The 27,771-nt window shown below is 43.1% G+C and overlaps 1 protein-coding gene across 11 annotated transcripts in view; it reads right to left on the bottom strand.

The window, feature by feature from the left end:
• The window catches only part of Pard3 (par-3 family cell polarity regulator), a 636,430-nt gene extending 611,999 nt beyond the window's left edge, over positions 1 to 24,431 (bottom strand). For all 11 annotated transcript variants that reach the window (XM_042685969.1, XM_042685972.1, XM_042685970.1 and 8 more), the window contains exon 1: positions 24,290 to 24,431. In XM_042685969.1, the coding sequence (XP_042541903.1) occupies positions 24,290 to 24,409 (120 nt within the window). In that variant the 5' untranslated portion in view covers positions 24,410 to 24,431. The remainder of the gene's footprint in view (positions 1 to 24,289) is intronic.
• Between the last annotated feature and the right edge of the window lie 3,340 nt (positions 24,432 to 27,771).

The following is a 27,771-nucleotide window of genomic DNA, read 5'->3' as shown; positions in this document are numbered from 1 at the left end:
TGGAATGACGTGGAGCAACAATTTACATAACAGGACACATAAGCACTTCCCTTGCACCACTAATAAATTTTTGTTGGCAATACTTTCTGGGAATAAACATCTAATTATTACAAGGCTGTAATCAGAAAAGTGTCCTATTGAGTAGTCCAGTAGGGAGTTTTGCCTTGAAGGTTATCAGAACTTACAATTAGAGGAAATCCTGCTCTCCACTTAAAACTCTACTGGGATCCATTAATAAAATCATTGTGAAGGAGAAACTCCACCTTTGGTCTCATGCTTACTTTATCCCTAGGGACAACAGTACACCCCCTTCTTTTATCTTGCCACTGTTTTACCCAAGCTGTACTTTTTAAAATAAAGTGGGAAAAGCAGCAATTCCCAAATTGCTATTATTTTCCTCTCCTGTGTCTGTGGGTAAAACAAGACTGCTAGACTAACAAAGAACAATAATCAGTCCAGATGTGAGATACGATATGCTATAATAAGAAAATACTGAAAAATACCACTCACAATGCCACATATTAAAAGAAGCTGAAAATCAATGCGAAGACTAAATCACAAGATATTATTTCACACAGCTATAATGGGAAACATAAAAGCAATGGGATTTCCTCTATTTGAAGGAGTGTATTTCCGCTGACTTTGTACTTCTCTTGAACTTGGAGCAGAAGTTCACACTGCCATCCCACGATTCTGGGTTCAGGCTTGGGTATCCAAATAAAGCTCAGGGCCTCTGGGACTTGAGGTGCCCCTCCCCCACCCAGCCCATTAAGCATAGCTGGTGTAAGGCTGTAGCTGGCATAAATCAAAGCATGCTTGCAGATGCTGCTCCCAGGGTAAAAGAGACATCCCTATGCAGAAGGCAGCTCCGTATTTCACTCACCCCTCTGACCTGGAGTCTTGCTGTCCTTAGATGAGCGCAGCAGGAACAAGCATTTCCTGTCTACTCTTAGGTTACTTCCCATGCTTTTTTTTTTTGGGGGGGGGGGGGGTAATGGAGGGGGGAGTTCTGGTGTTCTAGTTGTTTTCACACTTGGCATAATGGAGCAGAACAAAGAAGTCCACCAGATTGAAGCTTTTTTTTCCCCAGTCAATGCTTGACTCAAAAGAAAAATGGAAAAAATAACATTTTAAACCCACCCTCTTTATGTTCTCAAGGAAAGTTAGAATGACTGTACACAGAATATTAAATGAGAGTTTTTTGGATCTGATTTTCTAAATACATCATGTCTTTTCCTTTAACACATTCAATTATTTGTTCTTGAATCCAAGTGAGACTTTTAAAAGGAAAAGCTAAGGATGGGAGAATAGAACAGAAATAATTTAAGAATCTCAATGTTAGTCATATAGTATAAAAGATACAATATTTCTTCTGATCCACAAGAAATCAGTGCTGTGGGCAAAAGAGCCACTGTATAGAAAAATGAGACAAGACCCTGCACTATTAGATAAGCCAGAACTGAACCTGTGGTTCAGTCACAAACATTCAGACAGCCATGGAGATGTTTTTGAACGTTTTACACAAACAGAACTGTATACATAATTAATGGAATTTTCCTTCACAGTTCTTAAGCACTCTGAAAGGTATTATCTAAACTTGGCAGCTACTGAGAAATTGTGACATGCTTGGTTCCTATAATTTTTCGCTATTTTTAACCTGTCAAAGAGAATATACCCTTTGACCCAACTATTACCTTATGTAATTTTTTTTCCTTCAGATATCATCCTGTCTTATAGACCCAACCGCTAGTATCTTGGCAAAATAAAAATTTTAATCAAATTAAGGACAGATTTAAGAAAAGAAAATCACAACACATTTTGACCAAGCAGCATAAGAGCCGGTGCATTTTTACTTAGGAATTCTGAGAAGTTTTTTTGTTGTTGTTTTTGTTGTTGTTGTTTTATTTTTGTTTGTTTTCATTTTTGTTTGGTTTGATTTGGTTTTGTAGTGCTGGGGTTTGAACTCGGAGCTGGATGCTTCTAAAGCAAGTGCTTTAACGTTTAAGCCATGCTCTTTATTTCAGGATTCTGAGACAGTTTAAGGAGCAGGGGTGAAACAGTCTCTCCAACCAGGTATGGAGTATAAAGTTTTAGAAACATTACCTGTGGAATGTGACAGAAGACCAAAAAGCCTGAGGAGGGATCTGAATGTGTTCAACCAACCTTGGGTCATTCTATACTCATTCTTTTTTAGATAACTTCGATCCTCCCAATGGCATCCAAAAAAAAAAAAAAAATTGAAGACCTATCTTCTCCGCTTTGGAATGACCAAGAAAAAAACTTGCTATACTAGAAATTGCTTCCTCTACACACAAAACTTTGCCTTTACCCAACAATTTACAAAGGCTCATTTATTTTTCCCCTCTAGATACCAGCTTTCTTCCAAAACAATGTTAGGAAACTTTATTCAGTTTAAAACATTCTTAAAACACTTTCCAATGTGTCAAGATCTAAGGTTTTGTTGAGTGAAGTTGAACACATTTTAATCCAAGGCCTATTGGATAAAAGGCATTAAATTAGAAGCATAACATATTGAATGATGAGAATCCATCTAGAAATTCAGTTTCTAAAAACTGTCTCAGCCGGGCGCCGGTGGCTCACGCCTGTGTAATCCTAGCTACTCAGGAGGCTGAGATCTGAGGATTGCGGTTCAAAGCCAGCCTGGGCAGGAAAGTCCGTGAAACTCTTATCTCCAATAAACCACTAGAAAACCGGAAGTGGTGCTGTAGCTCAAGTGGTAGAGCGCTCGCCTTGAGCTGAAGATCTGAGGGACAGCACTCAGGCCCAGAGTTGAAGCCCCACAACCAAAAATAAATAAATAAATAAATAAAAATAAAAACTGTCTCTTAGCTGGGCCCTGGTGGCTCACACATGCAATCCTAGCTATTCAGGAGGCTGAGATCTGAGGATCACAATTCAAAGCAAACCTTGACAGGAAAGTCTATGAGATTCTTACTGGAAGAGGCACTGTGTCTCAAACTGGTAGAGCACTAACCTTAAGCAAAAAAGCTCAGACACAGCACAGAGGCCCTGAGTTCAAACTCCATAATTGACAAAAAAAAAAAAAAAAAAAAACCAAGAGAGTGGCTCTTGCCTATAATACTAGCAATTCAGAAGGCTCAGATCTGAAAATCAAGGTTCAAAGCCAACCCAGGCAGGAAAGGCTGTGATACTATCTCCAATTAACTACCAACTAGCTAGTAGTGAAGCTATTGCTCAAGTGACAGAGCACAAGCCTTCAGGGAAAAAGTTAAAGGACAATGCTAGGTCCTGAGTTCAAGCTGGCATCAATCAGTCAATCAATAAAATATCTAAAGCACATTCATCTGAACTTTTAAATATTTCTGGTTGGCTTTATTTTAATTTAGGATATTTTACTTTTTTTTTTTTTAGTCAGTCATGGGGTTTGAACTCTGGGCCTGGGCGCTGTCCTTCAGCTCTTCAGCTCAAGGCTAGCACTCTACCACTTGTGCCACAGCACCACTTCCAGCTTTTTCTAAGTAGTTTATTAGAGATGAGAGTCTCACAGACTTTTCTGCCTGTTTGGCTTCAAACCACAAACCTTAAATCTCAGCCTCCTCAGTAGCTAAGATTACAGGCAAGAGCACCAGCGCCTGGCTCATAATCTTTTTAACACAAAATCAATGTACAAATATATTTTCAACATTCATCCCTATTTCACCTTTTACTAATGTTCTTTGAAGAGTGCCAAAAATATAATTATTAAGTTTTGCCTTTGAACTTCTGTAAGTGATTCAAGTGGACACTGGAATTGGTTCAAACCATAGAAACAATATTAAAGGTGCTGCAGAATGCTGGATAAAGTTCCAAGAATTCTTACGTGAAAAATAATTACTAGGACTTCAATTAGGTATGCTGGTTAATCTCTCAGTCCACACAGAAAGTTATCTATGCAGATGCTAAGTGACACCTTTAAACACACAGATGAGTGATTTTTATCCTTTTGAAAATGCATGGCTTGGGGTTGAAGGCATGTTTGCTCAAATGAGAGGACATTTGCCAGCGAGTATAAAGTGTCAGATACTAAGTTCGAACCCCAGTCTCTGACAGAAAAAAGAAAATACATGATTTTGAAAATCTCAAATGACCTCAGTCTCCAAAAACACTGCACACATTTCACATGTGTAAGCCAGAAATACAAGTCCATCATTTTCTCCTAAATTCCTTAATTTTGCACTTTGCAATTCATACTCTTGAAGAAGCTTAGTAAATTCCTTAAGTGAAAGTATTTTATGTATCATACATCTTAAAAGAAAAAGAAAACCCTATACCCACTCCAAACCTCTTTCTTATCTTTACCACTATCTGTGGTGATGTGGTTAATCAGTGAAACCATTGCAAGAGACAAAAGTAGATAAAAGAAAGCAAAAACTCTGACTACTTAATTTTCTCTCCTCTGAAGGGAAAAATTTCAAACTACTCATCTCTCTCAGCTTTATGTGGAGAGGCACCAAAGTTCACACATTACATCAGAGTCTCAGTGGCAGAGCCCTGGTCTTCAGGAAATGAAAGCAAGACCTGGTAAGGCACTTCATCTGCAGGAGTATTGGCTGAAACACTGCACAGCTTTGGGTTGGGATAAAACTTGTCATATTCCTGCTCAATTATTGATGAATCTGGAAATTGGCTCATTTATTAAGGACTCGTGTGCTTTCACAGCAACAACAGGCCCAGAGGTCTATAATCTGGTGTGCACAAGCTGTTTCTAGACTGTAATAGAATTACTTGTGGTATTCTCATTCAGAGGACAAAATCCAATAAAATAAATTGTAGAGTGTATTTGTTTACATGAAACACGCTCCCACATTGTCTTCCACTTCTCTGCCGGCACTAATTTACCAATCAGTCAGATCCCCAAGGAGGCATGCAGAGTAATGATGCTGAGGCATAAGCAAGGAGAACAGAGCTGCCTAAATTGCTTCACTGGCAGTGGCACAGAGCACCCACTGAAAAGTGCACAGAATGAAAACACAGGAGCTCTGAGCACCCATCAGGCAAGCAAGCCTTTCCCTGTCCTGGGTTATGGTCGCTGGGTGCTTGGAATACTCATTTCTGTCATATCAGACCTGTTGTCTAGCCCACATTTATATGAGATGGGAAAACAGGAAGCTTGTTATCAGGCAAGTGGAAAATGCATTTCCTCTCTTTAAGATCAAGTTATCGTTGAGGACATGCAAAAAATGAAAAATTTTATAAGATATTTTCAAAACTACTCCAGCAATTTTAAATATTCATACATGGATTGTGTTGTGTGGGCCAGTCCTGGGGCCTAAACTCAAGGCCTGGGCACTCTCCTTACTTTTGTGCTCAAGGCTAGTGCTCTACCACTTGAGCCACAGCTCCAGTTTCAGCTTATTTGGTAGTTAATTGGAAATAAGAGTCTCATGGTCTTTCCTGCCCTGGCTGGCTTTGAATCTGGATCCTTACATCTCAGCCTCCTGGATGACTAGGATTACAAATCAAATATTCCAAAATCATTTTTCTTTTGGTTGGTTGGGGCTTGAGCTCAGGGCCTGGATGGTATCCCTCAGCTCTTTTGCTCAAGGCTGGCACTTCTACCACTTTGAGCCACAGCTCCACTTCCAGTTTGGAGGTAGCTAATTGGAGATAAATCTCTTCCAGGGACTTTTCTACCCAGTTAGCTTTGAACTAGGATCCTCAGATCCCAGCCTCCTGATTAGCTAGCATTCCAGGCATGAGCCATCAGCAATCAGCTTTCCAAATGAACTTATTTTTTGGGGGGGTCCAGTCATGGGGCCTGAACTCTGGGCCTGGGCACTGTTCCTCAGCTCTTCAGCTAAAGGACAGTGCTCTACCACTTGAGCCACAGCGCTACTTCCAGCTTTTTTTTCTTTTTGCTTATGTGGTGCTGAGGAATTGAACCCAGGGCCTCAGGCATGCAAGGCAAGCGCTCTACCACTGAGCCACTTTCCCAGCCCCTCCAAATGAATTTTTAAGATTGTGTCATACCAAAACTGAGTGCATCTTGCATCCATGGAGTTATAAAAAGATTCACTTATTACTTAGAAGATATCATAGCCTGTGACAATAAAGTAGGTCCCAAGCCTTTGATAAGAAACTGGAAATTGTATCTTCCATCCAAGCCCCTAACAAGCATACATATACAGATATATGCACAGGCACAGAGGTGCAACATACACATACACACACATTCAGATGCACAGAAAGACACTGAGCACATCACAAAATATATAAAATATCCAACTGAGAAAATGACCCAAGCCACAGCTAGCTCTACTCTAAAATGCTTATTTCTCTATTCAGTTGTAAAATACATTTTATTCCCGTAAGACCATTCCCAAATCTGGCTAGAAACCTCCTCATTGTGCACAGAAACTGGGACCTGCAACCACAGTGTGGCAGCTACACAGGAAGCCACCAGCTAACTCAGCTCAACTACTCAATCAGAGCAACCCTGACAATCACAGGCGGCAGCAGCTGGCTTGATACTCCCCAATGCTGCTGGCAACTGCCAAACCACAGTCCCACAGCTCCTAAAACTCAGTGTCTGCTGGCAACTGCATGAAGCTCTCAGAGCAGGAGAAGCTTCATCATGCTTAGCCTCAGCCCTCCTCACTACCACAGGTCATGCTAGGTCAGGCACTCTTCCACAGGAACCTAGGTCTCAGACGGTGCAGAGCTCTGATGTAAAGGGTGACTCTTCAAAAGAACTACTTCAGCCTTCTTGGGAAGACAGAGCAATTAAAGAAACCCATGGAGGTCATCAGCACAGCCACCAGTGGACTAACTGGCATCTTCTTTCTTGAGGTGCCAAAGGGTCCAGCTGAACTGGACTCTTAAACCCTGTCTCTGGACAACAAGTGGATTCCTTCTTATGAGTCCTGCTTTGATTATTTCACTTAACTTTTCATACACTTCCCATCAGACAAGTCCTGGAATGCCCCTGTATAAAAATGTAAGTGTGCTCACCTGCTCTGGTGAACACTGGGAATGAAGAGGCTAGTGATGACAGACTGGAAACCACAGGGTCTCCTTACCAACTATTAGAAAGAAGGTAAGTAAAGACCCATGTTTTGGTGGGCTGGGCAGTTGGCTCAGTGGTAGAACGCTGGACTGCCATGCGTGAGTTCCTGAGGCCCAATGCCAGCACGGCAACATAGCACAGACTGGTTCTCACATTCCTTATCAATACAGTAGATTTCTCCTCCTGTAATCAACATGATATACACCCCACTCTACACAGTATAGCTACACTGAAAGCACATACAAAATATGGGGTAGGGGTCGCTTTGGGCTTCTCAAAGCCAGAGGGGTATTTCTTAATTATTTAATGACAGCATTAGTCATGAGTCCTGCAGTGTTAAACCACCCTGTTTTTCCACAAAGGACACATTTTATCCTCTTTTATAGACAAGTCATCTACCATCTGGAACTTGCTTGTCCACCCATCATCTTTATGGAGACAGGGAGGTGCCTTAAATCCAGCACTTCAAGGCATAGTTGTCAGCAGGATGAGGTACAGAACTCTACAGATGTTTCGTGTGGATGAGCTGATGGGGTGAGTACTTACAGAGACACAGTTAAGAAATCCTTCTTGATGGTATCAGCTCATTCTCTCTTAAACATTCCCCCACCATTAATTACTTACAACTAATAAAACATATGATAACATAGTTACAATTATGGGGTAACTTACTTTCAAAAAGTACAAGTTTACATAGTGATCATTTACATCCCTTTAACTGGACAACATATCTATTTTTGACACTTTGTACTGGATGGAAATCTGGGTAGTTTCCATCCAGGCTGAGCCTAAGGCAGTAGCAGAGACAGCCCAGGGCAGTCTATAGGAACAGCACTTAGTACAGTCACTGAGAGACCTCTAAGATCAGAGCAGCAAGCCCAGAACCCACTTATGACAGGAGTAGGGAGAGAGAACTTGTCCTGGCACACACAGGGATTCTCTGAAACTGTCTGAGCCAAAAGTGTAGCTTTAGCCACACTGCAGATAAAAGGGGAGGGAGGGGAACAACCTAAAGAATGTTCCAGCCTTATCTGAAACTGTCTGCCAAAAGTGTAGCTTTAGCCACAGTGCAGATAAAAGAGGAGAGAGGGCAACACCTAAAGAACGTTCCAGCCATAGGATCACCAAATCCTTAACCAAGTGAACTGAGGAACATGGCACAAGTTTGGTAAAAGGTTACAACATGTAGTATTTCCAAGGTGTCAAAATGATGATGAAATTTGACAAAAGACAACTTTCATCATTTTCCAGAATCATATGTAAGAAAAGTAGCTTGGTACTCAAGTTCAAATCAACCAACAGAAAATACCAAAAGCTGTCTCTGAGATCTTTTCACTCCTAGATTGGTAGAATTACTGCATTCCCCCATATGGGTAAGAACTCAGGGTAGCATGGTTTATTTACCTCACAGGACTGTCCCATAAAGGAATGATGAGTGCCTCAACCACTTTGAACCTCAGGAATGAAGGTGCCACATAAACCTAGGGTGTTATTACCATTATCTCTTTCTACCATATAGCCTGGGAAAGCTGTCAGATCTCTGGGCTCACGAAACATGAACACAAACTACCCACCCTTACCCACATCAAGTTAATTGTGAAACATGACACATAACAACAAATACAATGTTTGTTGTGTGTGTGCACACGTGCACACATGCATACATGCACCCAGACACAGACACACACAGACATAGACACAGACACACAGACACGCGCACACACACACACACACACACACACACACACACACTATGTCAGAAGAAAGATGGGCACACTCTTTGACTCTAGGCAGGCCTGGTGATGTGCTTCGTAAACAGAAGGCCAGAGCAGTTATGCTGTGCAGCCTTCCACTGTCTACGTTTTCCCAGAGTAGCAGTTTCCTTGCTATGTCTCTCTGGAGCCAGAATCACCACGGAATATACTTACCTATCCTGAGACCTGAGTGCTGGAACCACCACACGCAGGTGCTCTGAAGAACAGACACCAAACATGTCATCAGTGCCACCTTGAAACGCCCTCATCCCACTGCTAAGTCACCTATCAGCTGAATACTCTGAGTAACCCTACGTGGTGAAGAAACACTGAGCCTGTCCTCATTCCCACCAAAGCATGAGATCTATATAAACAGGTTTTGATTTAAGCCATTAACTCTGAGTAGCTTGTTATGCAGCATTACCTAAATACACAGTAATTTTCACACAACATTTTTACTAATCAGCTTCTGGTTATGTACCATTTGAAACTTCTAGATAAGAATACAATGTTTACCTGGGCATTGTTAGCAACGTCGTATATGCTTAAAGTAATTTCTTTCAGTTCAATAAAATTTAGTAATAGTATGTTCTTCTAGCAACAGTATAATTTTTCTTTAAACTTTTTTTTAGTTGGTATGTATTTGTAGTATGAGGGGATTTCATTGCAATATTCCTCTACATGCACACAGCACACTTCTGACAAACTAACTACAATATATTTAAAGACAAGATTTTAATCATTATTTTGTTTCTGAAAATTCCATATTTTAGTTCTCAAAATACCCTGGACAAAATTGTGTCTGGCTGCAGTCACTTCACCAACACTCAGTGTTCTGTGCTAAGTTCTCGGCTTGCTAAATACACACAGCACCGCAAGGAACCCACAGAAGGGACTGAGAGGGAGATCTGACAGCCCCAGAGTGTTGTCCATGAGTCCAGCCCCATGCCATATGTCTAAATGAAGGCTGGCAGATTCTGTGCTAGTCATCTGTCCTCCTTCCCCAACTTTTAGTAATATATAAGATTTCTAAAAAGAAAGATAAGTTCTACTTGTAATGATCCATAAAATTTATGGAAAGAAAGATAAGCTATAGGGACCATATGACAGGAAAAGCAGTGACAATGCTAAGTCAAAGATAATAAAGTGGTCCTGTAAGCAAGCAGATATTTTTGCCCAGGAGGAGGTCCACAGAGACTTATGGCCAGGACCTTGGATCTCTGGTACAGAGACAGGACTCTCAGAGAGAATTCCTAAGAGGCATAAAAGGAATCCCCTAACTGGCCTTGTGAAAGACTGTCCACAGGCTTCCCAATTATTGTTCCTCCAGTGAGCTGAGGAATACCCACAAACAAGCATAAAAAGAAACCAGCAAGAGAGGGATTAGTCCACTGCTCACGTTTCATCTCTACTTCATCAAAAATAATAAAAATCTTATTGTCCTTCTACAGTATAGGATGGAGGACATATGAGATTTGTACATTTTTCAGCCTGGACTTTCCTCCCTCCTCACCCATTTTGTAGAGTGATTACTCAATTCCAACTAGACATCACTAAAAGTCAATTCCTACAGAATACCTACCACACACACTATCAACTGTTTCCACAAATAAAACTCAACAAAGCTAACAGTTCCATTATTTCAAAAGTCAGAAATTTCAAAAATGCAGAGGCACTGACTGCCCCATTGTCACATACAGGTGACAGTCCTGGGCACCCTCTCAACTTATGCTCTGGAGTTTCCAGTGCACAGACAAAGGCAGAGCAGGATCCCACATCACAAGATGCAAGAACCTCAAAAGGTCTGGGAGCTGGTCTAGACCAGCAGCCCTCCATCCTGGCTGCACAGAGAACCCCTGAAAAGCTGTGTACAAGGGCTACCCAGCCCTGACCCAGACATCAGCTTCCTCTGGTTTCTGTGTCACCTAAGCCACTGGTGTTTTGTTTTAAAAAAAAAAACAAAAACATGTTCAGGCTCTATATTGCAGCAAGGTTCAATCATAGATGCCGTAAAACTCCCAAAGTACCGAGTTAAAATTTAGATTCTCACACAGAGGTTCTAGGATGGATCCAAAGAACCTGTATTTCTAACAAGTTTCCAAGAAATGCCAATTCTGTTGTTCTATGGACTATCCCTAAGTCATGAGGATCTTTGACAGACAAGCATCCCTAACCCTTACTGACATAAAGGTCAGCCCAAGATGTATTTCTTTTTTTTTTTTTTTTTTTTTTTTGTTGGTCGTGGGGCTTGAACTCTGGGCCTGGGCGCTGTCCCTCAGCTCTTCAGCTCAAGGCAAGCGCTCTACCACTTGAGCTACAGTGCCACTTCCGGTTTTCTGGTGGTTTATTGGAGATAAGAGTCTCACAGTCTCTCCTGCCTGGGCTGGCTTTGAACTGCGATCCTCAGATCTCAGCCTCCTGAGTAGCTAGGATTACAGGCGTGAGCCACCAGCGCCCGGCCCCAAGATGTATTTCTTTCCTACTCATAAGCCATCCGGGCAAACCCATGTCAAAAAAGAAACTGTTCTTCTGTAAGGACATCATCTTTCTTGTGGAATTACAGTATCTTATGGTGCATGGGCCCTATCACTGTGTCTGGTACAGTGATTCACACTGTAGCATAGCCTCTGCAGTCACAGGGTTCTGCCTAAGAAGGCCAAGTCAGGCCTCAAATATTCTTATCCTCTTTAACTTCTGCTTGCTCTCCTAGAAACTCAGGACTGTTGTCATTGCCACTGCTCCATAAGACGAACATACATATATACAAAGCACTAGGCCACACATGCACCATAACATCATTACTCTTAGTTTGTTTGATGCTACTGGGGATTGAATTCAAGATCTCTCACTTGCTATTCAAGTCCTCTATAGAACTGAGCAAAGCCCCCACTCCATAATCACTTGTTTTGACAATAATAGCATTACTGCTACTATATCCTGACAGCATTGTCTGGGGTTCTCCTCCCACATCTCTAAAATTTCTTCTCAATAAACTGGGCCTAAAAAATATGTTTGGTATCACTGTTAAAGACACTTTCTCAACAGCTCCCCAAGCTGATAGGAAAACACATAATAGTCATACAGCAATAGCTTCTGCAATAGCATTCCCTCATCAATTCTGGCCTAGCCTAAAAAGCTTTATAATATCAAAAGCAAAGACTGAACTGGTTATACCAATCCCTTGAATCCATAATGAAAAAAGCTCCCCTTCTCATGGGTGAAAAGCAGCACCTGAGATCAAAACAGATTATACTCTATCTAAAATTCATCCAATTATTTCTCAACAGTTTTGTTATAAAATGCTTGACTATTCCAGAAATCTTCTGAAAGCACACTATTTATCATTTTCATTAGCAAAGCACAAAAACAAAAAATGTAAAAGGATGAAATATCTATGAATTCCGATCTGTGCTGCTCTCTCCTTCATGGCCTGAAACTGAAGCTTTGAAGTTCAAGTGCATGCATGTTTGAAAACAAATACTGGAAGAGAATGGAGTCAAAATAGCAATATTGCATAACTGGAAGCAGTTTATTATTTTAATCACTATTTAACAACTCCCCTAAAAGGGAAGAAGCAATATTTTAACTAATAAGATGTTTAAGATTCTCAGAAAGAAAAACAACTTCTGTATCAGTCTGGAAAAGATAGATAAGAAAGTGATGGTCTTCTTGAGTAGGAAACTATTGTGCTGATAATTTTCCAAGTCTGACAAAACAATACTGAACACATCTTTAAGACACTACTCACTGTTGTATAATAAATAGGTCAACTCTTGGGTGAAGTCTGCAGGTAGGTGATTGTCAATGGGTGCCTTTAGCTGAACTAAAGTATTAAAAGTTGCATCAATCTGTCTGTCCTTACAATTACCTAGGCAAAGGATGCTGTTGTGTTCCTGTATTGCTGATCTGGCTATCAAAAGTCATCATCTTAAGATCCAGGACAGAGTAAAGAAGGGTTATGAGTACATGAATCATAGGAACTTCTTAAGAAAGGATTAGAAGTCAATAAAAACAAAAACAAAACAGCTGACTTTGCCTCTGTTTTATAACTCAGGTGACTTCCTTGAGCTCCCAGTGTCATTTCAGAATTGCAGTAATTAATAAATGCTAAAAGCCTTTGAAACAAACCTCTGCTTTTTATGAACAGCATTGAGTTTCTAGTTTCATTCATTCCAAATTTTAAAAGTTTTAATAGGAAATGTATTTTTAATGCCTATTAAAATACTTCAATCAGCCAGGCAGTGGTGGCTTATGTCTTGTAATCCTAACTATTCAGAAGGCTAGATCAGAGTATGGAGGTTTGAAGCCAGCACAGGCAGTAAAGTCCATGAGACTCTTATCACCACCATAACCAACAAAAAGCCAGAAGTGGAGCTGTGCCTTAAGTGGCAGAGTGCCAACATTGAGCAAAACTGCCAAGGGAGAAAGAGCCTAAGGCACTGAGATGAAGCCATAGTCTAAATGCAGAAATGCCCCTATCTTCCAGATGTAGTTATTTAAATCATCTCCACCCCATATAACACACTTCCATTATGGATCCTCTGCATCTGTCCCAAAGGTTTTCTTCCCAGAGCTCTAACGAAGTGGTGAAGGTATCAAATCCTACTTTTGACTTTAATAGATTCAGTGACTAGTCATATCCTGTGTGACAATCTACCAGAACCCACATCCCATCCTGTACATGTTGCCACTTTCTTCTGCGAGTGCTGCTGTCTGTAATCAGAGACATCTCAGTTTACAGCTTAGTACTGCTAGGTACAAACCTGGCTAAACATCATTCACATAGGACTTTGAATATTAGGCTTCAGAATTATAAATTACACATCTTAAACATCTTTGTGGCATATGAAAATGGCTTTCTTGGAAATTTTATTTATTAACTCCCCCACTTAATTTTAGATTTAGGAATAAAAAATTAAAACACAGAAATGAAAAGGCTTCCCAATTTTTTTATTTTATAAATAAAAGGAACAAAACACAAATCCTATCGTTATATAAACTACCTATGCAAAAAGAATACTTTCTTTTTATTTTTCCTTTTTCTTTCTTTGTGCTGACCCTGGGGATTGAATTCGGGCCTGGGTGCTATCCCTGAGCCTTTTTGCTCAAGGCTAGCTCTCTGCAACTTGAGCCACAGCTTGACTTGCAGTTGTTTGTTTGTTGGTTTGTTTGTTTGTTGGGAGAGGGGTTAAGTGGAGATAAGAGTTACACCAGCTTTTGTGGTAGACTGGCTTTGAACTACCATCCTTAGATCTCAGCCTCCAGAGTAGCTAGGATTACAGGTGTGAGCCACAGGCACCTGATTCTCATCAGTCAGCCATTTTCATTTGGGGAACACATAGAGTGAGTTATTTACTATTGGAAAGGAAATACTGGGTTTTAGTGTAGAGTATCTGAAAGAGAATTTTTCAAAAGTATGCTCCTAGTCAAGTGCTGGTGGCTCACACCTGTGCTACTCAGAATCTGAGGATCATAGTTCAAAGCCAGCCTAGGCAGAAAAGTCTGTTGAGACTCTTATCTCCGTAATCAGCAAAGAAGGCAAAAATGGAGGTAGGATTCTAGTGGTAGGGCACCAATCTTGAGCAGAAAAAGCTAAGGGATAGTGACAGGCAAAGTTCAAGCCCTAGTACTGGCACCAAAGACTAGTTTAGACTAGTTTTCTAATTTAAGGGGATGCAGTACAGATATTATTTATCAATACTATTTATCAAAACAAATTCCAGGAAATGGAAACAGGAGTTTGGTTGTTTGGTTTTGCTTTGAGATTTTGTCTTTAAGAGAGGGGGACAAAAAGAGAGCACAGAAATAGAATGAGGAGGAACGAACAAATGCAGTTATGGTATTCAATATGCACTATGTAAAAATGAACTATGCAACTTGTAGGCAGGGACAGGAAGGGGAAGCTGGATGAAAGAAAAGGAAGGGGTTAGATTGTCCAAAAAGAACTATACTCATTACCTAGTTTATGAAATGGTAACCCCTCCCTACAACACTTTAATAAAATCATATTTTAAAAAACAGAAATCATACACATATACAGATACCAACATACAGACAGACCACACCATACACACATATCAAACTACATGTCACACATTATACATACCACAAACAGATGTACATATACACACAAATACATCTGAGTTCCAAAACTTTTAGTGTCTGAATTTTAACACAGAGCAAAAATATTGACCTGATTCTGATCACTCACAGTACTTATACTGTATACCATAACAGTACCAACCACCTGAATCCCTATAGGTACATTTAGTATCCTGCAGAATCACAATTCACAAAGGCAACAGTCTTACTTAGTAAGTCATTTCTGAACATGTGATTTATCTTAAAAGGTATTATCTTGAAACAATAAGGAATTTTGAAGGATACCCTAAGCACAATTGGCCCTGATTCTCAACAGCATATGTCTGAGCAAGACAAGCCTTGTCATTCCAAACTAAGGCAAACAAAATATTTTCCCAGCATGGTGAGTAGAGTGTGACATTCAGTGCCCTGTCTCCTCCTCTGGAAAACCACAGCCAGTCATGCTTGCCTCATAATCCACAAAGCCCCAAATCGGCCATGCAGACCAGATGTGCTGGTATAGTTAAAAACAAGTGCCCCACCCAGCGTCTCTGAAGGTAAGAAGAGGACATAAAATGGAGAACATAAAGCTTGCTCCACATCACTGAGAGCAAATACTGTAAAAAGCCTCTTCCATTGTGGACTTCTTTGGAATATCCTGGCCAACCTTCATTCAATAAAAACAGAAAGGTATGGAGCAGGAGGAGGTTTCTGAAGCAGAACTGGGAAGGCCTTTCTGGGTGGATGACAACACAAGACAAGGGGACTCAGAGACTCAGCAATCAGGAGCTTACCAGATAGTAAGAGAATACATCATACAGGCCTGAGAAAGCAAGGTTTATCCATTGTATGGAAAATTCCTAAAAACAGCCCATTTTCATTCAAGGTGTTAGGAGTATCTCTGACACACAAACAAATGTTATTTTATAGGATTCTCAGATCTATAAAGTGTCTAAAAATGGAGTTTTATTCATGATGGCTTATGTAATCTATTTTTAGCATCTTTATTGAGATATAATCACATACTGTAAAATTCATCCACTTAAAGTATATGATTAAATATTTTTATTATATTCATAGAGTTGTACAGCCATTATCACTAACTAAATTGAGAACATTTTCATTACCACTGAAAGAAATGTGCACTCAATTGCAGTCACTCCCCATCATCCATCCCTTAGGTACTCTGGTCATTTCTCATTAATGGGAACACACAATATGGTGCTTTGGGAACTGGTTTATTACACAATAATGTTTTTTTTGTTTTGTTTTTTTTTGTTTTTGGGTCCAGTCGTGGGCCTGGGCCTGGGCGCTGTCCCTCAGATCTTCAGATCAAGGCTAGTGCTCTACCACTTGAGCCACAGCGCCACTTCCGGCTTTTTTTCTTTTTGCTTATGTGGTGCTGAGGAATCGAACCCAGGGCCTCAGGCATGCAAGGCAAGCGCTCTACCAGCCACCTTCCCAGCCCCCACAATAATGTTTTTAAGTTCATCTGTGTTCAAGGATGTGTCATTACTTCATTGATTTGGTGGTGGTGGTGGTGGTGGTGGTGGTGGTTGCAGAGCTTGAACTCAGGGCCTGGGCACTGCCTCTGAGCTCTTTTGCTCAAGGCAAGGCCTCTACCACTTTGAGTGACAGCACCATTTCCAGTTTTCTGGTGGTTAATTGGAGATAAGAGTCACACGGACTTTCCTGCCTGATCTGGCTTCAAACTACTTCATTCCTTTTTATGACGAAGTGTTATTCTAATGTGTGGAGATATATAGATATACATCACATTTTGCTCATACTTTTGTCAGCTGGTAATATCTGAGAAATAGATTGCTATTAATAGCAATAGATCTTATTAATAATGCCACTATGAACATTTGTGTACAAATTTGTGCATAAATGTACTTTTAGTTCTTTTCTATATGTTACATAGTTTATCTTTAAAAGAAAAAGATATCTGCTATTTAAAGTCATTTAAAGTCATTTGCATGTGGAGTTACCTCTAAGTATCAATATCAATTGGGAGACAAAAAGGAAAAATCAACAATACCATTTAATGGCATAAGCCACCTAAAGATAGGAGACCAGGCAAGACAAAAAAGACTAATAAAGGAAAGTCATTTTTGCCAGGTGCAACAGTACACACACACCTATCATCCCAGCTACTAAGGAGATAGAAGGAGAGGATCACAGTTTTAGGTAAGCCCAAGCCTAACAAAGTAACTAAGAACCTATCTCAAAAATAAGTAAGGCATGGTGGCACATGCCTGTAATCCCAGTTATTCAAGTGGAAGAGGATCTGAGTCTGAGGCGAGCCCTGGGTAAAAGTACAAGGTCCAAGGTGAAGAGTAACTACGGCAAAAAGGGCTGAGGTGTCGTACAGCACTGGCTAGCAAGCATGAAGACCAGAATTCAAACACCAATACACCAAAGGAGGAAAAAAGGAGGGGGGCTTTTCTTTTCATAATTTCTTCCCTTTTTTTTTTTGTTTGCTCAGTCATGGGGCTTGAACTCAGGACCCAGGCACTGCCCCTTAGCTCCTTTGCTCAAGACTGGCACTTCTACCACTTTGAACCATAGCTCCACTTCTGGTTAACTGGAGACAAGAGTCTCATGGGGACTTTTCTGTCCAGGCTGGCTTCAAACTGCAATCCTCAGATTTTAGCCTCACGTACGTAGGAATTCAGGAGTGAGCCAGCATCCACATCATAACCTTTTCAAATGCAGAAAATTTTAAGAATGATAACAGAGACAAACCAGGCACTGTTGGCTCACATCTCTAATCCCTGCTACTTAGAACACTGAGAACAGGAAGATCAATGTTCAAAGCCTGGGCAGACAAGTTCAGGAGACTCCAAGTGGTGAGACATCAGTTATGAGTGGGGGGGGGGGGGGGGGGCGCACAGCAAGAGCTAAAGGCTCTCAGTTCAAACCCTGGAATGGCACAAATTTAAAAAAAAAAAATAGAATGACAGATAAAATTAGTAGTCTTTCTTAATCACTGAACTTCTCATTTCATTTCATTAAAATTTTGTTTTCTAAATTCCATGTTAAGCAGAGCAGGTACCAAATATAGGCAAAATAGCTGAGAATGTTAAATGGCCAAGGAGAAGGAAAGCATACTGTATGGATGACCCAGCATGCCATTTGGCTTCTACTAGTAAAGGAAGAATCCAATGGCCTCATTTTATCTGGTTCCTTCCATCCCAGAAAAAAATACAGAGGGCTGTGATAGCCTATTGAGTGTACACCATGAGCAACCTGCATCCAACTCTGACAGGGAGGTAAAATCTTCCAGGACAGATGGAAAATCCATCTGTAGGTTAGTGATCCACGCAGCATGTTAAATGTTACCTGTAACAACTGATTTATCCATGTTCATCATGAGCCAAGAAGTGCTTCCTATCAGCCAGAATCTCTCTGTGAATCTCAGATCCTAAATATTTCTATTTACTTCTGGCCCTAACCCAAGGATCCCAACTGACAAAGAGTTACAGGTGCCAGACCAGGCCTAGTTGTGTTTCAGGGACAGATTCTCACACTGCCTGGCCACCTCCCTTGAACCCAGCCCAGTGTAAACCCCAGGACTGGTCAGAACCCCTCTGCTTGGTCAGAAAAAAAAAAAGCAGACTTAACTCCTTCAAAATAGCTGACACCAATGAGTATCTCCCAAGTGTTCCAAATCTCTCTAAATCTTAGTCTTACTTACAAGCTGCTTGTGCCAGTAGGCCAAACACATCCAACCTTAAAGTCCTTAAAATAAGCTCACGTTGATTCCAGTCTTCCTAGAACTGTCCTTTCTGTGTATGAATACACGGGATGTGTTTATTCTCAATTCTGTATTTTCTCAACCTCTATGTGAGAGACATAGGCTAGACAAGAAAGCCAGAGGTGGGGACCATCACATCAACCATTTCACCTCAAGGGAGAATCACAAAGGAGGGAGAGTCTCACACAGCTTGATTCACAGCCAGGCTCCAGAGAGCCTCACTGGATGCCTGCAAAGAGAAAGCAAGCATTCCAGGCAAAAGAGATGGAAAATGTCAGAGCAGAGGCAGGAAAGTGCACAAAAGTCCAAGTGGGTGGAGTAAATCTGTAGAGTCTGGAAAACAGGAGGGGTCCCCACCAAGGACAAGCTATCTGGGGGCAGCAGGATCTAGCTGGCCTCTGGGAAAGGGGGGGGGTCTCAGGCACTTCAGCCAAGAAGGAGAAGGATCTGAATTTTGAAATCAGTCTTTTGACTATGTTCCCCCCCTTTAAGAGGGAAGACAGAAAATTGTGAACAAAATAACAATGTTCCTTTAATTTTACTATTTATAGTTTGCCTCTACTTTCTCTGCCACAGTGTAACTGTTTCACTGAGCTTTCAATAAGCTTTTAACTGTGTGACAACATGCAGTCATAGGTTTTATTCACAGAAAAATTCCATATCAATCTCAGGGTATCTCATTAAAGCCATGAATGGTAAGATTTTAGTCATTAACACACATTTTCAAAAACTTATGTGCGGGACTGGGAAGGTGGCTCAGTGGTAGAGTGCTTGCCTTGCATACATGAGGTCCTGGGTTTGATTCCTCAGCATCACATAAGCAGAAAAAAGCCAGAAGTGATGCTGTCACTCAAGTGGTAGAGCACTAGCCTTGAGCTGAAGAGCTGAGGGACAGCACCAGGCCCAGAGTTCAGGCCCCACAACACATAAAAATAAATAAATAAAAGCGCTTATGTGCATACACTGAAGTTAACTTGGTAAATAATAAACTGCTACTAATTCTAAAATAATTTCATTCTGAGTAACAGAAACAGTAGCCCAAAAATCAAAGCCCAAATATCTCCCTAATCATAAAGCCTACATTGGTAAATCTCTGTTCCATACACTCAGCCAATCCTGACTGAGACACCATATAAGCAAATAGTAACAGTCTACCCATTCTTCAAATAAATTACACACTGCCTTTTCAAGGAGAGAGGGGAAATGCAGGCAGGAAGATTCGAACACTTAGGAAAGCTTCCCATGAAGTCTGACCCTTAACAGATGAAACCATTAGTGATCCAATTCATCTTTACTGAGCAGCTACTGTGAGTCAGACCTGGTACTGAAAATTTCATATGTATCATCTTGTTCAATACTCATATGAACCCTGTAAAGGAGTTAGGTGAGGAAGGGTAAGGAAAGTGAGGCTCTTCAGGGTTAGCTTGCTCAGGGGTAAAAGGACAATTACCTAAGTCCACAATGCCCTCCTCAGAAGAAGGCGGCTGTGGGAAGGGGAAACAGTGAATTCTAGAGGCCTCAGAAGCTCCTCTCCCTCTATTTGCTCTTAAGTCCCTTCATCTTCTATCACTCAGCAGCCATTAGTAGCATGTCCTAACACCCAAGGCAACTCTCATCCAAACAGCTGCCAATGTCATCTCTCTGTGGCTTACCTGCTATCCTGTACAAGTTCTGGAGTCCTTCCTAGACAATATACATAAAGTCCCCAAGTCTCATTGTGCATTCACAGTCCTCCACAGCCTGATTCTGACCAGCTTATGCAAATCATGCAAAGAAGCCACAGTGGCCCTAATGTCAGAACCACCTTGGTTTAATGCCTTCCCTCCTACTTCCCAGAAGGGCAGCAGATGCTGCTCAGATTCAGACACCCACATAGACCTACAGAATCACACAACTCTCCACCATGCCAGAACACCCTGCTACTCAGAGAGAAAGTGCTGCCCTCCCCCCCCACACACACACACACACTTCTTTCCATACAATGCAAACCCCAAGAACTAAATGACTTTTGGTCTTCACCACACCACAATAGTAGCTCTCACCTCTGAAATTCAGCAGCCCTTCTACAAATCCCTCAAAGCTGGTGCTCTATGCCCTGTGTCCTACAGGAATCCTAAGCAGGAGGCCATGAGCACAGGAACTGACACAAACAGTCAAATCTGGTTAGACTCATGAGAAACCCTGGCAACACAGTTCTCAGTGTGTAGCACAGCATCCTGCTCAGAGGGTGCCTCTGGGAGGAAGGGCAAATGAGAACAAACAGCCATTTTCTCCCATTGGTGTTCATGACCACAAAAATATGTTTTCACTAGAGGGAAAACTATAGATCACATATGACTAAGTGTAAAGCCTTCAAATATCTGCTTATGGAGGACATTTCTGGTACTAAGATATGATATTCTGCTGCCCAGAAAAATTGATTGTTTAACCTGAAAACAGCTCAAATATACAAATAGAATGCCAAAAAATAGCTTTACCACACCACAAAATAAAGCTTTGGTGAGTTGGGTGTTTGTTGCTTTTACTTTTTTTCTTTTTGGAAGTACAGTTTGGACTCAGGGCTTTGCCCTTGCTAGGTGTGTTGTACCATTTGAGCCACATACCTAGCCCTTTTTCCTTTAGCTATTTCTCAAATAGCTATTTTTTGCCCAAGCCTTGGATATTTAGGGTGACAAAAATCAAACCACAATCCCCAGCTAATTCATTGATATAGGGTCTTGCTAACTTTGGCCTGAACTGACCTTGAACCACAATCCTCCTGGTCTCTGCCTTCTGAATAGCTGAGATTATACATACATAGATGAACCACTGTGCCTGGCTTTTTCTTCTTTGTGTTTTATACAACAAATATGATGTACCCCTACTTTTCCCCCCAGATGGGAGTTCCCCATGCCACATGTCACCTAGCAACCTAAATATTCAAGAACTCAGCTACCCAACTCTTCACATAGCAGGAAAAGAGTATGATAGTTAAAACAGTATGAGTTCATATTTACTTTACAATCACCTCACAGAAGATGGGAGGAAGTTCTTTTTAATCATTACCTAACAATTTAAGAAGAATTACAGATGAATTTATTTAAAAAAAAAAATACAGACCCTTGCAACATTTCAGAGTCTTGTAAACTAGTTACTGAACTTTGCACACTGGAAATCCCACCTTAAAATTGGCCTGCTAAACTTTTAGCTGCATTTAAAAGCATAGGAATAGTTTTGGAAGTCCTGAATCAGCTCTGAGTCCAGAATCATTCTCTCTCTCCTCCCGCTCCCGCCTTTCGCTCTGTCTTCTCCCCAACTTGTGTCACCACAGCCCTTCTTCCTTCCTTCCTTCCTTCCTTCCTTCCCTTCTTCACATGGACATCTCTTCTAACCCTTGACTCAATAGATTGCTCTCTCCACTCACAGTGACCCATTCTCAGATTCCCTTTTATGTACTCCCAGCCTACTGTAGAACAACCACTGGTAACAGTGAAAAATAAGTCCAGAGGAGACACCAAGTACTCTCAGAGACATCTTCTCCCCACCATACCACACTCAATTGGCCTCCTACTGTGCAGCTCTCGCACTATTGTGTGTGTGTATGTGTGTGTGTGTGGATGTGCATGTGCACACTGGTGCTGGGGCTTGAACACAGGGCCTGAGCATTGTCCTTTAGCTTTTTCACTCAAGCTGGAGCTCTTACCACTTGAGCAAGAGCTCCACTTCCATCTTTCCGCTGGTTAGTTAGAAATGAATCTCACAGACTTTCCTGCCTGGGCTAGCAACAAATCCAAGATTCTCAAATCTCAGCCTCTGCAGCTGATTAAAGGATTAAAGGTGCTAGGATTAAAGGTGCAAGCCACAAGTACCCAGCTTCTTGCACTACCTTTTTAAAGCCTATCTTCCACAAAGCAGCCAGTGACAACCCCAAAGTACCTTGAACACAGCAAATGTTTACTCTCTATGGAACAAATTAATTATTCAATCAAAGAACTACATCTTTATCTCCCAAACAGACAACTCAACAAATGCATGTGTGATGAAATATAACTAATTTCATGCATGTAAAAGTAGCACCAGGAACCAGATACACCAAGAGTATGTATTATTGTATTTTTCTTTTCTTTTCACAACTTATCATCATTGTCATAATATATATACGTATGTGTATATATATATATAGAATAGAGACAGAGGATACACACACGATCCCTTTAAAAATGCTAAATGTAAATTAGCAAATTTCTTCCCTTGGTCAACTTTACAAGATAAAACAGGTACCCAATTTCTAATTTTGTTTGATTTTCAATCAGAATTCAACCAACTGTAAGGAACATTTACAGCTGTTAAATGAAATCCACATCTTCCATTCTTTTGTCAGGTTCCTAAATAGCCATTCAAAAGTACCTTTAAAAGGCCAAATATACGCTAAATTTTCCAAGACACAATGAAAACAAAACAATAGCCTAAATAAATAAATGTCTTTCTAGTTTCCGAGAAAACTGGTGGATGTCACCGTGAGCACCCTGCAAACGCACAATTAGGCAGACAAAGCCCCAGGATCCAACCAAGCCTCTTCTGCACTGTGGGGGCCCGCATCGGAATACCAGAGTAAAAAGCTGTCCACCACACACTAAGCTCTTATAAAGGGGGATATCCTCAGGTGCCCCAGAGAAACTTCTTCAGCATGGGCTGTCGTCAAACACAGTGGATAAAACAATTTAACCGAATGCCTTTTCACTTCTGACACATTGTAGAGGAATGCCGTTCAGTGGAGACAATGTTACCACTCCACCAAGAAAAAGGGAAATCTGCTCCAGGCCCAGGCTCCCGTAGCACGGCCACCATATGGAAGCAGTTCTGGATAGGTAAAAGCCCAGGTCCTCGCAGGAAAACTTTCAATTCGGTGACCGATGGCAAGATCGAGCTGCTTTAGGGAGCCCAACCGCACGGGAGTCGTCTTCACCGCTCAGCCGCGCCGGGCTAAAGCGAACCGGTGTCCCTCTCAGGGCGGCCTACCCGACCCGACCGAACCCCGCGACAGTCCCCACCCCGCAGCCCGCACTGGGAGGGGAGGAAGAAGCTCAGGGCCCCGCTCTCCGCTCCGCCCCGCCCGGGGAGGGGAGTGGGGCAGAGAAGGCACTCCGCCGCGCTCCGCCGTGGGTGGAATGGGCAAACTCTTTTCACACTAAGAAAGAAATAAAGGGGGAGGGAGAGTTGCTTTTTCCCAGCTTCTGCCGCGGGGCCTGAAGCCTGCAGAGGCCTGGGGCTGGGTTTCGGGGACCCGAGGCCGGGACAGGCGCGTCCAACCAGGCTTAGCGCGCGCCCCCCGCGCGAGAGGCTGGAGCGGCGACCCCGCGGGCTCCGGGCGCCGGCCCGCGCTGCCCGCCCCATGGACAGGGCCCCGAGGGAGAGGGGCGTTCGGGGGAGCGGGGCGCGCCCCGGACCCGGCTAGCGCGGAGAACTCCGCGGCCCGCGGCCCGAGGGGCGCCGACGAGGCCCGGGCCAGCGCCGCACTTTCCCTCTCCCCGCCTCCCCTCCGTCTCCCTCCTCCCGCTTCCAGGAAGCGCCATGTTGATCCCGGCGCCTTCACCTCCTCCTCCCCTCCTCCGCCCCCTCCGCGCCCGCCTCCCGCGGCCCGCCGCCCCCCTTCCCGGCCCCGGCGGCCGCGCGCCCCCGGCCCCTCACCTTGGCGATGGCCTTCCGATAGCGGGTCACCGCTTGCTGGACGAGGCTGAAAACTTTCATGTGGCCGTCCCCGCACGGCACGACCACCCGGGTCCTCCCGAAGCACACGGTCACTTTCATGCCGCCGCCGCCGCCGCGGGCCAGCCCGCGCCCCTCGCCGACGGCGGCCGGAGCGGCCCCGGGCCGGGGCGGCGGGACGCTGGGCGCGGCGCGGCCGCCGCTGGGGCGCGGGCGGCTCAGGGGCGCGGGCCGGCGGCACTGGGGGGCTCCTCGGCTACCATGCCCGGCCCGGCCGCCCTCTCTCGCCTGGCGCTCCCCGCACCTCTCCCCGCCGCGGCGCCCGCAGCCTCCGGCCACCTGTTCGGCGTCTCGGCGCGCGCGGCGGCGGCGGCAGCGGCGGCCCGGGGCTGTGTGGCGCTCGCGCTCACTCGGAGCCGCGGGGGAGGGGCGGCGGCGAGGGGAGGGAGGGGACAGGGGAGGGGGAGGGGACTGGGGAGGGGGAGGGCTGGGCGCACTACACCGCGCACACGCGGCGGGCGGAGGCGCGGCCCGCTCCCGGCGCGGGGCGGGGCCAGCGCGCGGCCACCCGGCCGCCTCCCTCCCGGGACCCCGGGACCCCGAGCCTCCACCCGCGGCCTCCGCCCGCCGCGATCGCTTCTCCCCTGTGGCGCCGCAGAAACGGGAGATCAGGGCGCCCCCTGCCCTGGCCCCGACGCTTCCCGAGCCTCTGCACGGAGGTCCTCCAGCCCTGGGCACCGTGGGGCCAGCCCCTCTTCGGGACCCCTCCTCCACACGACCCCCACCCCCACCCCCAGGTCTCCACGGAGGGCCCTCTCGCTTTCTTTGTCACTTCTAATCCGCTCCCTGGGTCGGGAGAGTTTCTAGTGCCGCCGTCTCTGGGGGGAAACAACTGACGCTTGCCTTGGCAGACTCCCACCTTCCCAGCCCAGCAGTCACCAAGTCGCCCCTAGGAGGATAAAGACCCCAGGATGTTGCCCCTAGCGGGAGGAGAGGGGCCTTTGCCTAGGACGCCTCCCAGCCGGCAGCTTGACCGGGGCTGCACTGTCTGGCTCGCTTCGCTGCAAGGCCGGGTGACCGCGCAAAAAATTAATGGTCTGCTCTGGCGAGGGGTTGGTGAGGCTTTGAAGCGCCCAGCCTTTCTCTGGAGACCACTATTTACCTCGAAGTTTCCTGTTGACCCTTCGGTAACCCAGCCTGTTAACTATGTAGAACTTAAACCTCAGCAATTCGGAGACGTCTATTTCTTGACAATGCTGCAACATAAGCAGTCCTAGCACAAACCTGTAAAAAAAAAAAAAAAATGAGCCCCGAATACTGGAAGAGAAGACTGCTGTGCAAAGGAATCCCCACGATCGCAGAAAACTGGTTCTTAAATTCTGCACCTCCAAAAGGAGTTGTTTACACACAGAATGAGACGTTTAAAAAGCAAGTGGACTAGGGCAAGGAAAATAACAAGCTCATTTCTATCTTAGCTAAGCACAGGGGTTTATAAACATTTTTTAAAAACTGTCATCCTTAAAGAATGGCCAATGTCAACACTGTCGTTGCTGACCCACGTTGGTCCCAAACTATACAGCAAATTTATTTTTTGCCAGTTGATTCTATGATATGTGAAAGGCGTCGTGAACCCATGTGTTTTCGTAGAATTTAGGGATTTAGAGCTGGTAATTATCCATCCCTCTACTCCCTCCCATTTTAAAGGAAGGAATCAAGGCAAAGAGGTTCACCTGCCTTCCAGAATCCCTCCACTTTGCAATACCACACTGGTATTTGGTCATATGAAAAAAGTACTTCCTCTTTCCTCAAAACCCTTAGCCCATCCACTTACCACCTGTCCTAGCAAATCAATGAAGTTAAGTTCTTGTCCTGTACTGCCCCAAGAGTTACTATCCAAGGCCACTGAAGAAGCTCCAGGCAGACCAGAAAGAGCTCCGATTTGACTTACCAAACCCTTATTTATTGACAGCATTCTACATTCCTACTCAATCACCAAGTTTGTGACCTCCCTATAGCCACTCTTGCAAAGGTCTTCTTGCTTCTTCTTTTCTTTTTTTTACATGACAGTGTATAATTTTATTTTTTTTATTTTTTTTAATTTTAATTTTTATTTTTTGTGTCTTCTTGCTTCTTCTATGAGTAATCATTGAGTCCTTTCTAACTGTGCACTTTCTCAGAACAGAATTCTGGTTAAAAGTCAAGTTGCAGTAATAGCTAGAGGCCATCAGACATTGCATTAATCTAGCTTTGCATCCTATCTTAGCCATTTACTAAGTGCCTTTAGACATGACATTCCTTCTCTCTTTTCTAGCTAAGCAGTAAAGTTGATGTGCTCTGTCCCATAAACTACAAGGATGTTTAGTAGAGCAAATGCCTGTAATCCTAGCTACTCAGGAGGTAAGAGCTGAGGATTGTGGTTCAAAGCTACCCTGAGCAGGAAAGTCCATGGGATTCTTATCTCTACTAAACTACCAAACAGTCCAGTACTGGAGCTGTGGCTCAAGTGGTAAACCACTAGCCTTAAGCAAAATGAAGGTCAGGGATAGAGCCCAGGCCGTGAGGTCAAGCTTCAGGACCAGCTAAACAAATACATAAATACATGAATAAATAAATAAAATGCTTACTTTGAGATGCCAATGGAAGTATGTACCAGGATGTAAGCTAAAGGACAGCAAAGTTCAGGACAGAACGGTCCATGAAAATGGGTGGGAGTACAGGGAGAGGAGAAGCCCAAGCTTCCAAGAAATATTATACAATATTCAATGACTAAACTAGGAAAAATCTAAGGTTTATGACTCTCAGGCTCACACACAATTCACACAAATTCTATCCCATCTACATTTGTTGACACCTTTCATGAAAAAAAAAACACATGGGAACGTCATGGAATTATAAAAGTGACTAAAAGAGTCTAGTGTTTACAATGAGATAACACCAATAAGTATATTTTCAGACATTAAAATAGGAAATATAAGCAAAGTGCTTATGACCCAACCAACCAACCTCCCCCCCTCCAGGGGAGGAAAGCATGATTTCATAGCAGAAGTGACATCAGAGACATCATGTGAGCCCTTTCAGTCAATCAAGTTCTTATACTATCCATATACTTATACATATACATATATCTTATACTATCTTATACTATGCTTTTCTAAGAACATGATCCAGAATTAATGATTTTAACAATCCCTCCACTAACAAGATAAAGCCTTATAGTTTTATTTAAATCTACTTAGTTTATCTAGATGCAGTGATTTTCTTTATATTAATAATTAATGAAAAGGCTCTATAATTTTAAGTGCCAGAACCTTTGGTGTTTTGAGTCAGTTTCATAAAATAAATTTTTATCACAAATAATAAATGTACTGTCATGCATATGCTCAAATAATATCTAACCATCAAACATGAGTAAGTAAGCTTTTTTGGGAGGGGGGAGGGTTCCAGTCGTGGGGCCTGAACTCTGG

This window comes from Dipodomys spectabilis, unplaced genomic scaffold (genome assembly GCF_019054845.1).
Source record: "Dipodomys spectabilis isolate Male_0828 unplaced genomic scaffold, ASM1905484v1 ptg000096l, whole genome shotgun sequence".
Taxonomy (NCBI): domain Eukaryota; kingdom Metazoa; phylum Chordata; class Mammalia; order Rodentia; family Heteromyidae; genus Dipodomys; species Dipodomys spectabilis.
Note: the sequence above shows the minus strand (reverse complement) of the source record. Positions and strands in the feature narration are given on the sequence as shown.